General features: G+C 39.0%; 1 protein-coding gene across 1 annotated transcript; it reads right to left on the reverse strand.

The window, feature by feature from the left end:
* Positions 1–4419: 4419 nt before the first annotated feature.
* On the reverse strand, positions 4420–14700 carry LOC139477809 (heparanase-like). The gene is made up of 11 exons (XM_071260223.1): positions 14696–14700; positions 12737–12976; positions 11312–11442; positions 10256–10429; positions 9625–9784; positions 9326–9376; positions 8760–8957; positions 8245–8355; positions 7866–7976; positions 6547–6690; positions 4420–4646 (listed from the first exon to the last, which is right to left on the reverse strand). Exons 1-11 carry the CDS (start codon positions 14698–14700, stop codon positions 4466–4468), a joined length of 1506 nt encoding a protein of 501 aa, XP_071116324.1. The 3' UTR covers positions 4420–4465.
* Between the last annotated feature and the right edge of the window lie 275 nt (positions 14701–14975).

The raw sequence follows: 14975 nt of genomic DNA on the forward strand, positions 1-14975 counted from the left end.
TGGCTTTATAGCCACTTTAAATAGTATTTCACTTATATCATGCCGTGTCAGCTTGACGTGGGAGGACAGCCCGAAATGATGCAGGTCTTTGACGTTCACCACTTCGGTGAAATCCATGAGCACAGGTATTAATGTTGACAATATAATCGGGGCGAGCCGGAATTCGAACACACTGTCATAGGTTTCTGGCGTGCCAAGGTACACAACTCTGCGTAGCGAATACAGCGCCCGAGGCGATTGGACCAACCGTGCCTCCGTACGCCAACTTCAAAATATATGCACAATAAGTGCAAAACACACAGGTAAATTCAAAATACAAAGGAGGTACATTATAACAATCTTATTTTAAAACAAGTATATCATAATTGTATGAATTGAGCACACCTATGATAATGTTGAACATACAAGGAATTTGTTTATAATTGTAAATATGATAACCGATCATGGAACTTTTTAATGTATAACTGTTGGTAAAAATTATTAAGAAATGTTCCTTTTAACAGAGTGTACCAAATTCTTTATCATGATTGAGAATTATTTGTTAGTCTCTTTCTCGTTCTATTTTATACAATACATTGCATAGTGTTTGCCCATCTTCTAAGACATAACATGTTTCACAGAGACGTTGTTCCAGTGGGGTTGGTGGTTTTGTATATCTAACAGATTCAATTTTTAGTTTGTGATTACTTGTACGAAGTTTTGAGAAATGTGACCTATGAGCTCTTTTTAAAAATAATGTAAGATAATTCTCAATACTTATAGATGAGTTAACCAACCTGTATGTTCTTAAGTTTCTGTTGGATAAATAGGAATCCCTTAATAAATGCGTGAACATGTTTTTACATTTGGACTGAAATTTATTTACAGTGGATTCATTACATTTTTGTATGTTTACTATTTCAAAAGTTTGTTATATTTAACCAAGCCAATATTTTGACCAGAAAGATTTATATTTGCTGCCAAAGCATGTTTTTAGAATGACATTCCTTGTGTTATCTATATATGACTTCCAATAAATTATTCTATATATTACTGGTACTAATAGTGGGTATATACCAAGTTCTGCCTGACAGGCCTAGTAATGTGTTTTCTTGCCTTGGTTTTCCTTGTGCTGACTATTTAAAGACACTGTTTCTTTTTTTGTGATTTCCAAAGATATCTACAATAATAACAACTAAATTCTACTTTACACCAATCCTCTCCTCTGCATTTGACATTATATGGCGGGGAACAATTGATGCTCTGCAACAATATCTACTTGTTGGTAGAATGCATAAACTGAAAACGAGGAAATGGAATGAGCCTAAACCCATTCTGTCCCAGTCAGCTGTCACCTGAAGCCTGGCTACCCTACATTTAAAAAAAAATCTGTAATTGTTGCCTCAACATAACAAAACCATTCTGTGTTAGCATCACCACATAATTATAATCGTTTGATCAAAGAATTTGGTATCAGTGGCACATCAAATAATGCCACATGTAATATCAGTATGTGAAAGCATGCATCACTACTGTCAAAATGAGAGATATAACAGTATCCAGGACATGTGCCAACAAATCCTTGTCTCAAAGATTAACCAACATCCTCAAAACAATCAAAGAAGGACCTCTATTATTTTCTCAGAGACAGTGGTATATCAAATAATGCCACATGTAATACCAGTATGTTAAAGCATGCATCACTACTGTCAAAATGAGAGATATGACAGTATCCAGGACATGTGCCACGAAATCCTTGTCTCAAAGATTAACCAACATCCTCAAAACAATCAAAGAAGGGCCTTTATTATTTTCTCAGAGACAAGTATTTGAGACAAGTGGAATTAATACCATGTGGATTTGCAAAACCTAGAGGAATTTGTTCGACGTTTTGCAATCTCAGAACCAGGTTCAATTCTGTCAAAACATTTGATTTTCAGCGTAACGCACCACTGTCCCTACAAGGGCCTTAAATTACTGGTATGTGGGAAATGAATGCATTTGTGCGTCCTGTACCCAGCAGAACTTGGCTTCCTCATATTCACAGGGTAGAAGGTTATACTTGGGGCGAACCAGGATTCGAACCCACAATCATAGGTTTCTGACGTGCCCAAGGGACGCAAATCTGCACAGCGAATCTGAATACCAAAGTCCTCACGGAGACGATTCAGAACTCTGTGGTGGTCGATAGTGTAGATAATATCCAGCAGAACAAGTGGTGCTACGTTTCCACGATGGATGCCACTCGAGGACTATGAGCAAGGATATCTCAGTACTGTGGTGATGGCTGTAAGGAGTCGTATAATTTGTGCTGCTTGAGATGTTGCAGGTGCTTCCCGACTGCTCTCATAATGAGCCTAGCTGTAAAGCGCAGGTAAGACACAGGCCCATACGTGTTGTGATCATCTGGTTGGTTTGTTGATTAACGCCGCACTCAGCAATATTCCAGCTATATGACGGCGGTCTGTAAATAATCGAGTCTGGTCCAGACAATCCAGTGATCATCGATCCCCGCAATTGGGATCGATGACATGCGTCAACCAAGTCAGCGAGCCTGACCACCCGATCCCGTTAGTCGCCTCTTACGTCAAGCATAGTCACCTTTTACGGCAAGCCTGGTTTGCTGAAGACCTATTCTACTCCGGAATCTTTACTGGTGTGATCATCTGGATCCAGTAAACGTTTCTTGAGAAGTGTATTGATAATAGCATTACTGAATGTGAGAGGCATTTTACCTTCTGCAAATGAGAACAGACGTGATGGAAGGTAGAAGAATGTCAATGTTACTCAGAACAACGTTAGGAGGAACTGGGTCAAGTATGCAAGATGTTGGTCATGACGTTTTGAGAATTGTAAAGAGTTCAGACTCATTAAAGGGTTTTGAGCATAGGAAGATGGTCTTGTTCTTGTAAATGACAAGGTTTGCCATTGTGGACGATGTCAGGTACAGATTATGTATTGGTGGTAGCATTCAGAACATTATTTCAGTTTCATCTTCTTTCAGAGATCTCGTATTCTCTGAATCTTGTTATGAAACAAATCTGCAAATGACCACATAATCTGTTCAGTGGATTGAATATCTGGTAAGGATTTCTCCAACAGTAAAAATCGTACAGTTTTATGGATAAGAACTTCTGCTTTGTTGCATGTAGTGAGGTGTCGATGTAGATTATCACACTGTCATCAAGCTGGAGTGAAACTTCAACCAGCAAGGGCCAGCAACAATAAACAGGTTATATAACTTTGCACTCAAATGTCCAGAATTTGTCACTGTTCAACGTCTTGAAAGAGGCACGTGCTCCTTTGTTGAAGCCGGAAATGTGCTGGATGCCCTCAGGTTTCTGGTGTTTTGAGATAGGTATTCCTTCTGCACGGTGCAAGTAGATGCATGTCGTTAAAGGCCTAAAATTGCCCGCATCATGCCGGGCGAATCTGTCTCGTCACAAAACCCCTCGAACTTTCAAGTGCTGTCCTCAACAGCAAATCCCATTTCCGGGTACATCTTCACTGCAGCTGTTGATATTGTATGAGCGCCTCAGCCGTTTGCTGCAGCTGACCATGCCCAGGAATTCACCAACAGCAGTCTCTCCTGCCACAAAACACTATGATTAATATGTGTCTATGCATTTGTACACATACACCTTTTGTGTCTATTTCTTAATTTTCAGGTTTGCATATTGTCTAGAGTGTTTTATTTTCTTCTTTAATATATTATTCAAATGTATTGATCTGTCATCTATTGGTTGTTACCTTTTTACCTATATGTCACAAAATGTGAAACAAGAATTAAATTTCGAGCACAGTCTTTTTTCAAACAGTGTTTGCCTGATTAGTACAACAACTGGAAACAAACCAACCAACTGATGTGTCAAAATATGTATTCATGTTTTCTTTATTTTACGCCACCAACAACATTATTAAACTTAATTTTAACATGTTACTTTTAGATGACATCCGCCCCAATGCAGTTTCTACTAACATTGCCTAGAACGTCAAACGACTCTTGCTCAAAAGTTGTTTGATCAAAGTAACAGCTTTCAGAGTGAATGAAGCATCTGTAAGCATGTTCCTATATGATAATGATTAATAAGCACAAGGTTATTATGAAGTCGGAATTTTTGTCGTTATTATTTGGAAACAGATCCAAATCAAATCATCAACAAATAGGCCTTAACCTTTTTCTTAAACATATTATTAACTAATCACCGTTGTGGGCACGCATGGTACAAAGTTCTAGTTTGGGATCCTGTCATTACGCAACCTGTGAATTATGGAGGTAAACAACCGTCTTATGTCTTCTTTGAAACAAGGGATTTGTTTGGGAAAACCTTTTGTTCCGTAAATTTCAGTTATTCATTGGTTTGCTCAGTTTGCTATGTTTTTTGTCTAACATATTTCAACACACGCCTATATTTTAAAAACACAAACATCATGGCGTTTCTGGAAAACGTTTATTAAAACGTTTAGGAAAAGAGTGCTGGTTCAATTATTCGATAATGGGACCATGGCTTTGTGGACGGCATGCGGCTATGTTGGCGTCGGGGATGACGATGAACCCAAAAGAGTTTCCAGGTGCTCTCATTGTCCCAGTTCCCAAAGTTTTTGGTGTCATGTGTGGTATGTGGTTGTGGACAAGTTCCAGTGTCTTGCCATTGAGCTGTACTTTTCTGGAAAAAAATAAATCAAAACTGTTTTATTTGTCAGCACATTATGCATTGATCATCTTTCTGTTGTTTTGTTTTTTGTTTTTTTAGGGGGAGGCGGGGGGGGGGGGGGGGGGGGGGGGGGGGGGAGTTTACCGAAGTGGCAAACGTCTGAGACCTGCATCACTTCGGGCTTCCCTCCCACATTAAGCTGACACACCGTTATATAACTTGAATACTGTTAAAAGCAGCGTTAAACCCAACTCACTCACTCACGATTGTTTTCTCACCTGTCCACACATTGTACATGTGTTCACCTTTGTATGTTAAAGTTCGTCTTCACTTATTTCATATGGACCTGCAGTTTGTCCTGTCTCCATGGTGTGTGTGTGTATGCTCAGATAAACTTCAGCAAATCAACATACATTCACCCATGTGGTTTAAACATATGTATTTTCACAAAAATGTGAAAATGGATTGGAAAACAAGGGAAGCGCTTATGTTAATACCGCTCCTTTACACATAGGACATGTTACAATAAATACATCAATGAAGGTTAAATGTAACAAATGAATTGTACATGTCAAGCTGGATGTGTATATATAATATATCTAATTGCAGTTTATATTAAGAAATTTATTTAACTGAACATTTGCCTGTTTTTAGTATGACGTTTTGAATAGAATCTAATATCAGGATTTGCTCTTCCTTATTCAAATACGCATTTCCGCATAGCACTGATTGTAAAAAATAACAATGTTGGTAAAAATACATTTCATTTCAAAGAACATAGTAATGTGTACACACTAAAAGAAGTTTAAAGCATCTTCGGTATGATATCCACAGGAACAAGTTTTTGTGTCAAAGATATGTCTATCATACTGATTTGCGATAAGATCGCTGCAGCCAAGCCTAAGGCGACTGAATAATTTGAAATAATCTGCTTCCATAATTTAAATCCCAGGGTATACCATTATCTCCCATTACGTGAAGCAAATTCTTAAATTGTGTAACGGCCCCCGTTAGGTTTTCTGGTAACATATTCCAAAGTTGTGTTGTAACTGGTATAAATGAATCTGCATAAGCTTTTGTTTTGTACACTTCGCTGTTTGAAGATTAGTTTTATCCCTTAAGTCATAATTTGTGTTTTCCGAAACTGTATTAGGAATAAGTCTACAAAGATATTCCGGGGAGAAAATGGTTATTCATTTTGTAAAATATAACCAGTTTTGAACTGTATCTTCTGTCTTTTTATTACTTACAATTTGTTTCATTGTAAATCTTCTGATGCCTCGAACTCCTGACAGGGCCAAATGTGGTTCTGAGAGCATATACTTTTCCACAACGTTAGCTTGTTCATTGGTACAGTTGTAACAATCATCAAAAATTGGTAAATTAAATGATTTGTACATAGTTTCTAAGGTAGTTCGGTATAGAAGATATTTATAAGTTCTTAAACAATTAACCAGAGGACAACATTTCCTAACAATATCCTCAATGTGCATTTTCCATGTACAATTGCTTTGTAAAGTAATACCAAGGTGCATATGACTTTGCACATCATCGATTTCTGTACCTTTCATATGTAATTTAGGTTTGCGACTTGGGTTTACTTTAAGGGGAAATTGAATAGATTAAGATTTTTCGGGACTAAATTTAACTTGCCATCAAGCAGCCCATTCTGAAATTCTGTCCAAGTCATTATTTAGATAATGAGCCGCTGTATCAGGATCTTCTATGATCACATACAAAGATGTGTCATCAGCAAAAGGTCTTATATTACTCACCCAGGTCTGTGTCTCTTATTATCCTCGGCATTTGATCATGACAAAATTCACAATGAAATATTTACTGACTCATGAGTTTGTGATACAAGAAAAATCATTAAGCACAATGGTTGAAAGAAAACAAATTATATACAAACTGTGATTTCAAATCTCCCCCCTCTGGAGTCAGCCAGAATATGTCCACGCTTTTGATGTTGAGATCCGATATGGTATGGATTACGGGGTCACTATTTAGGTTAAGAGCATACACTGTGATACTGCCAGGCATGTAGTTGTACACGCTGAAACATAAACCGATGATGTCAAAACAAATGTCAGTATGTATAATTAGCATTACGTTCGTGAAATCCAGCTATTTGTTTTGCCAGTCGCTGTTTTGTTTATAGTCCATGCACATGACGGACATGTAAAACATCATGATGTCATTTTGTGTGATCTGACGTCATTTGTTTGTTAGGTCACATTCGCTCTGTTCACACGCATAGTCACTATACTGAGATTCTGCTGGCCGCCACAGGATTGTCACATGGAATAAAAACATGACATGGAAATAGGGCTTTATAGCTTGTGAACTCGAATGAAATGTATCCAGGACATATGCATATCCAAGAAATCTAGCCATTTGATTTGCCAATTGCCTTTTTGTGAATTTTCCATACAATTCAGTTGGCGACATGTAAGGATAAAATAACAGTCAATGAGGTGACAGCTTTTTGCAAAGGTGTAATTGTGTTGTTAATTTCAAAGTTTGTGTCTATCTTAACTTTGATATCATGTTGTTGTTGTTGTGTTAAACAAACATTCACACAAATAGATGAAATGCGTACCAGAACTATAAAGTTTACCTTGAATATTTTGGAATGTTGACTTTGTTTGAAAAGTATTTTGAGGTAGTGCTACGTAGGAGTTAGAATATTGCTTTTCTGGGATCGTCATTATTTGTCTCTGAAAAACCAAATTGTACATTTACTTTAATTAAATGTATCCATGTCTTCTGAGCATGTCCACGCACTACTTTTTAGTGGAGGTAAAGGTCTCGTCTAGGGCATGACATTTCTCTGTGCAGGGTTTCATCCTTTGGTCTCGCAATAAACCAATGAACGAGGCTTCAAATCCCAAATTCGCCCAAATTTGTTTCTAGGTTTGTCAGCTCTATACCGGTGCTCGTGGATTTCACAAGAGGTTTTAAACCTGCATCACTTTTTGCTTTGCTTCACTACCATAAAACGCCGTGATATAACTTGAATAGTGTTCAAATTCGGCGTTGAACTGAACTCGATCACTCACTCTAATTCCTTGCTATAATGTTGGTTGTGTCTGTGATTTCTACTGTGATGTCATGGATATTTTGTACATTGTTTGAAGGTTGGAAAATGTATGTGTGTAATTTAGGTGAACGTTTGTTAGTAAACTATTTCAACAGATTGTGAATTAAGTGTGTGACTGAACAACTCACTTGTTAAGGTTCGTGCAGTGGGCATACAGTCGGAGGTTGTTAGATGAAGATGGAACATCAAATACTTTGTTGCCAACAAGTCTCTTGTAAAGAAGTGTCAACCAGTAGTCCTGTCAAAAGGCATAATGGTGTGCGTCACTATAAGAGAGGCAAGGTTGTCATTTAAGCTGTAAAATGTGTCTTGACGTGAAAACCAGCAGTTGATGCTGTGATAGGATGATGCAAGTCAAACAATTTGCTCACCCAGAACCCATTGCAGTCGGCAGGTACAGCTGAATTTTTATGATGCGGCATTCCGACAAAGGAGCACCGACACAATGACGTTGGCGATCGTTAACGTGACCTAAGGAGATGTTTACAGTATATACGTATACTCATAGGGGTAGGGTTGTTGTTATTGTCAATAAGTGAATAATGCCCTCCGAAGAGTGACTGTCGAAGGACTCTTTTTAAGCCGTATTTTGCTGATACACCAGGTTTATCAAGCCACCTGGAATAAGGATATGACAGTCAACATTTTTATATTACATACACACAGAGTGATCCGTTTATAACATGCCACTTTTTGCATCATTATAAAACGAAATATAATTGTTTTACAGTGAGTGTTTGAGTCAAGATTTAACGTCACATCGGCAATATATCAGCCATATAGAACTGTTTTGCAGAGGCGCTACAGACATCAGCAGCAGCGTCATGTAATACCCGTGTAAGCGTGAACTTCTACACGTCAGAACAATCTGCATCTACATCAACGTATGCTAGCACTCCCTCGAAAGGTGTTCTCGCTGACATCCGTATTCTATATTCGTTCTTTGATACTTTTTTGTGAGCCAGAAAAAGTTTCAATCGAAATAAAAAAAAATAAATCAGAAGGATAACTAAAATGCTCACAGATTGCCAGCCACATATCTGTTACCTATGCCAGGTGTGCCACCCCCATAGCCGGACGATGTCTCTCCTAACCACGCCACCAGACCATGATAGCTTCGGATCGTACTCATCACTGTCTGTAGTTCATGTATAAGATGATCCATTATAGAATAGTTAGAAAAGTCTTTCAGTTTGGCGGTGTGTCCATCAAAGTAGTAACTGAAAAGATTCATAATTAATACAGCAAATCTCAACCGCGTTTCTGTACATGCAACAATCAGCTGTACAAATGCTCCTTGCTGTCTTCATTCCTCTCATCTTTTAGTCATGAATACATTCCTGTTCTTGATGATATAGAAGTTACACAGAGTGATCAATTTAATATGTTCAATCCATCTTCCTAGAATTCTACCAACATGTACAGCAGTTACTATCCCATTGCTACCTCTACCTATTATTTCGGAATATATATGTTGTCATCTGCAATGTGTTGACTATGTAAGGTGACCCTCAATTGTTACACGTGACATTGAAACTGTATTGTAGTCAATGTCTCTGATACTTCACCCGGAAGAAAGTATACTCACTGATGGATGGTCAATACGTCTATGACAATGGCTCCCCCATGGGACACGAAGCTGGAAATGCACGGTCACGTTGGAGAGTTAGTATGGACAAAGAAAGTACTTTTGCATTACCGTCGTTAGCATTTGTGCAAATAGCACATCTGATGTGTGATTTTTTTTCTAACATAGAGAATGCTAATAAGAGTACAAACTAGTCATAGATATGGCTCAATTAAGATTAACAACAACAATCTTGCCCTCATCACCATGCAGCTTATTCCCTCGTTGTACAGGGTGTGCAACGTGAATTTGGTACACACTTTTTAATGTACTTGTCTTTATAACCGGCTATGTCAGGTCCAAGGATGAGACTGTCCTTATAGGCCGTTCCTTGAAGTACTTGTTTCAGTTCCTTGTAGTCGCTTCCCAGCTGAACATCACTGACAGTAGTATTCCAGTGACGATAGTACAAGTTTGGTTCTCAATGAAAAATATGTACAATGATAATAAATACATCAAGCATGACAGGAAAACCTGTATCAATTGTGCTACATTTGTCGCGAAGTGAATAAATATGCAAAATACAGTCAAACACTGTTGTACTCGAAGTATTAACGTACGCCCCTTTAACCTGCACACAACGGTACGTGACTGTATATTAAATCGTTCTTCAAGTATTAACACTGATGACAATATGAATGAAGCAGATAATCCTCTATTTATACGTTGTGTTTGTCTGTTATTCAAAGTCGCAACTTTACAGCAATATGACAGTGGGATGAAGGTAATCGGATCAGACAGGCTAGGCTGTTGGAGTACGATATGAACGCTCGCAGATGAACAACCTGACCACCGATCTTTCTTGGTTATCGCATACAGGTCTAAGTTGTTGCCCACAGGGATATTATTTATGTGTGGTGGATGCGACATATACATGGCTTCAAAACCTACCATTTCCCAGTTCAATCCCTGCAAAAGTGTATCCTTTGTCAGAGGAATACTTGAGCAACTGCTTAGCGTTTGATGGGTTCCACTTAGTTCCATTGCGGAGCATCAGGTTGAGACCAATCACCAGTTTTAGCCCAATCTTGTGAACATACATGTTGAGATCATCCCAGATGTTTACTGAAAATATGTGTTTCTCAATTTGCGTATGTTCTAATAATACGTTGTTTACGTTTATAAGTTTTAATAATGAGTCAAGGCATACTTGCTCATGACAAGATAGACACACTTTTATGGATAAAAACTTCTTTAGTACTGTGAAAAGCGACGTTTCGGTATAGATCCTTATACCGTTGTCAAGAAAGACAAGCAAGTCTTGCTTGACAACGGTATAAGGATCTATACCGAAACGTCGCTTTTAAAAGTATTAAAGAAGTTGTTATCCATAAAATTGTGTCTATCTTGTCATCCGTGAACTTCTAAGTAATGCCTATCAAACAATTTATACTTGCTCATATCTGAATCTTAAAGCGTGACGGATGGAATCAGATTATGTAAATAAAGAAATCCATCAGTCACAAGATTATTTGATGCAGTGTCAACCAGCAACCTCGGCAATGTTCTCAGTCAAGCAATGTCCGGATTAACGAATTGTGGGAACGAAGTACTGTTCCTTTCTATACATGTGAGCATCTTCAGCTGCGATGTTCGAAAAACGGGATTTCAATATTACCACGGTCCGCACAAATTAGGTTTTACTGTACAGCAAAATATATAACTTTTATTGTAAATCAGATGTCCCTACAGGTATAATTCAATCCAACCTTCAGAACCCATTGTGCATAAAACTTCGGTCAAATTTTCATTTGTAGAGAGAAAACGAACAGACCAAAATGACCAAAAGCTTAATCAAAATGAGTCGACTCTTGTTGGTGATGGATTATATATTTAGTTTGTATCAGGTAGCCCGGTATAGCCATTATGGCCTCTGTAGTACCGTTGGGAAGTACAGTGATAAGCTTTTTTTTCTGGGAAGATATAACGATTTCATACAGCTATCACCTGGGAGTTGGAACTGCTCCCCAGTAGCTATATTGTGAGTCGGGTCAAACACCATGGCGTCCACTGATGAGCCTCCGATTCTCAGATACCCCGGTGCTAAAGCTTTTCCAAGAGCCAGCAGTTTTGGAGAGCTGTTAAAACAGAGAAAATATGCTGATGTTCAAATTGTAGTGCCTTAGTTAGTTATATTTTATGGGTCTTTCAGCAGCACTCTTGCAACATCACGAATGGGACACCAGAAATCGGTTTCACACATGGTACCGATGTTTCGAAACAAACCGGGACCTTCAGCATGACTCTTTAACTTACCACCAGCCTACCCGACATCCCGGTCAAATTAGAAGCTGTAAATATCTTGAAGAAACAACTGCTAACCGATAATAGCATCCGTAGCTTTGCTATGGCACTAGACACTGATTAATAAGTACATACTTTAGTGTATAATCAGTCTACTTTGATACATCACTTTTACCCAGTACTTATGTCAAATGCATGAGGGATATTTCAACGCCATGTACAGTAGAATACGCTTATAACGAACTCACGGATATTACGAACATGATTTTTGGTCCCCGGCGTTTACTGCATAGATGTATGTATGTTTTAACGTAAGGCGGTTATAACGAACTTAAAGTTGTGGTCCATTTGAGTTTGTTATAACTGTAGGTTACGGTATCCTGAATCGGGCTCCGAACAAACATGTGACAGTGAAGTGGTCCAGGTTCCACATCGTACGAGAATAAGCATAGGCAAGGATACTGATTACAATGTTAGGTATTGTGTTCTACGCGAACATTGCAACATTGGTTCGACCGTTTTGCTATATCGTGAAAATAACTATACATATAACACGTGTCAGCTTGATGTGGAATGGATACTCTTCTAAGCATAATGCTTCAGAGTGACAAAAATATATCCACAAGACTTCAACTGTCCAGTCAACAACTTGTCCTATATTTCGAGCATAATTCCAACAACTTCAGCCTTCAGTTTGTTGGTTGGTTGGTTGTTTAACGCCGCACTTAACAATAATCTAGCTATATGACGGAGGTCTGTAAATAACCGAGTCTGGACCAGACAATCCAGTGATTAATATCATGAGCATCGATCCACGCAATTGGGATTGATGACATGCATCAACCAAGTCAGCGACCCTGACCACCCGATCCCGTTAGTCGCCTTGTATGACAAGCATAGGTTGTTGAAGACCTATACACATACTCATGATATTGACGAATCGTAAAATCGAGATGTTTGGTGGCTATGGAAACGGTTATTTATGTATTCCTATGACCCTAAAAAATGCATTCTCTGTTTATTTTCTTTCCCACCGACCAACCAGGATCCGTGCACAAGCCCGTAAATAACGTAACAAACTTCATGAAACAAACCGATCAGACGTAGTTGTACAGATGTTATGTGTACCTGACATTGTGATACTTCAGATTGGACCTCAGTTGACTGCCGGCGATGGTGACGCCAACATACATGTCATCAATTACCTGTAACACATGGTCAGTTTTTACCCTGATATGTTCTGTGTGCAGGGACACAGTAAACGGTAGTATCCACGCCAATCCAAATAAACACAAGACGATCATATCCTTGAACACGCTGAATGTTACTTCATGTAGAAGTATATTATCTCTGATATCGGCTGAGGTGCTGGAAGACAGCAGGTGTTGCCAAGCCTTGACAACCGATAAGGAAGGTTGTGTATTTCGCAACCTGGAACAATTCTAATGAATATCTAGATAATGCTCAGACTATCTGTCAAGAATAGGGCGTGTGTGTATCTCTTTTGGTATCTAGTCTAAGCTTTATCACGCACTTTTGGAACTGAGTAAATTAGGGCTTTACTACATGTTGAATGTTCTGGAATTATATAGACACATCCCTTGTCGTTAATCTCATAGAGTTACACCTTACACAGACGAGACCAAGGCGAAATTAATACAAACTGAGTAATTTACTCTCACACATTTCATTTCATCAAGACAAGCTTTCGTGTGAGGAGCACTCATCACATCGAGTTCCCTGCCTAGGCCATCTCTTGACCACTGTCGCTGCTGGGTGGATATATTATTATCACTGAGTTTTGCTATCATTACTCTGTTTTTGTATTTGATACTGACTATTGCCATCATATTATAAACTGTCACTGAATGCTTGGCGTAAAAGGTGACTATGCTTGTCGTAAAAGGCGACTAACGGGATCGGGTGGTCAGGCTCGCTGACTTAGTTGATGTATGTGATGATGATGCGTGGTTCAATGCTCATGACTTCAATCACTGGATTGTCTGGTCCAGACTCGATTAGTTACAGACCGCCGTCATATAGCTGGAATATTGCTGAGAGCTGCGTTGTACAACAAACCAACAAACCAACCAATTGCTGTGCAGTAATTTGTAAACCTAGTTAATTGTGTAATACATTTGTTGACTGTGTACCACTTGTTGGTTGTTTGATGGTTTCACACTTCTACGTACATATTCTGGGTCAACAAACTGTTTCTATTTTGGAATCGACGCTTAACAATATGTTGAGGCGAAAATATTTGAGAATATGCCAAGACTGTACAGGAAGAATGTAGTCCAAGATTATAGCAACATTGACACCTCCTAACAAGCGAAAGAAAAACAGTGCTTGAGAGAAAAACATACAGTGACATTGATTCATTCCATGGTAATTACTGAAGTAAAATGTACTTGTTGAAAGAAGGTAATTCAATTACATATTGACCTATAACTTCAACAGCCAGGTAATTATTATGTACATTTTGGACAAGTGGTTTTTTCTTTGCTTAGGAAATAAAACCGTTTGTAATTATAAATATGTAAATGTGAGAATGGAATTACAAAACACCATATTCTCAAACTATCATCAGTAATGATGGTTTCCTCATTTCTGTGTGTCTTTGAGAGACTGCAGCATCAACCTTCTGTTGTGTCAAGTCCAGCCTGTAACGTTCCAGAGCCAAAGACCTGCCGCCCTTGCCACGTCACCGATCTGACATCCGTCTTGCCTTGTCCTAGCCGCTGACTTCAAGTGTTGATGATTTTCCCTGCATTACGTGTGTCCCAGTCGTCTAAGGCGTCGCAAGTCGCTGTGCAGAGTTGCGTCCGTTGGGCACGCCAGAAACCTATGATTGTGGGTTCGAATACCGGTTCGCCACGATTATGTTTCTAGGTTTGTCAGCACCATACCCCTGCTCCTGGGTTTCACAGAAGTGGTAAACGTCTAACCTCCATCACGTCGTGCTTTCCTCCCACATCAATCTGACACCACCTGATTTTAAGTTAAATAATTTAAAACCTGCGTTCAACGCACTCACCCCTCCTGCATTCCAAAGAACAGATGAAGATATTTGCAACCAGTATTTACCGCATTTGGCCGCAGATGACACCTGCTTTGGAGATGGTTCTTTCAGCTTATCGACCAACCAAGTCAGCGAGCCTGACCACCCGATCCCGTTAGTCGCATTTTACAACAAGCATAGTCACCTTTTACTGCAAGCATGGATTGCTGAAGACCTATTCTACCCGGAATCTTCACGGGTCTACTGTACATGGGCCATGGGCCATGGTCAGTAGGCCACGTCAACTCGACACATGCACTGTAGTTGTGCACATTCCTCTCCTGATGTTGTTATCGACTGCACGGA

Source organism: Haliotis cracherodii, unplaced genomic scaffold, assembly GCF_022045235.1.
Source record: "Haliotis cracherodii isolate W230 unplaced genomic scaffold, xgHalCrac1.p SCAF_36, whole genome shotgun sequence".
NCBI classification, from domain to species: domain Eukaryota; kingdom Metazoa; phylum Mollusca; class Gastropoda; order Lepetellida; family Haliotidae; genus Haliotis; species Haliotis cracherodii.

Excerpts from the sequence above, each read along its gene's own strand:
- LOC139477809 (XM_071260223.1), bottom strand. Across the intron at positions 7,977-8,244 it reads AATAACAACAACCCTACCCC|GGACTACTGGTTGACACTTC; the intron begins TATGAGTATACG and ends TGCCTTTTGACA. Across the intron at positions 6,691-7,865 it reads CACTGCACGAACCTTAACAA|CGTGTACAACTACATGCCTG; the intron begins GTGAGTTGTTCA and ends TTTATGTTTCAG.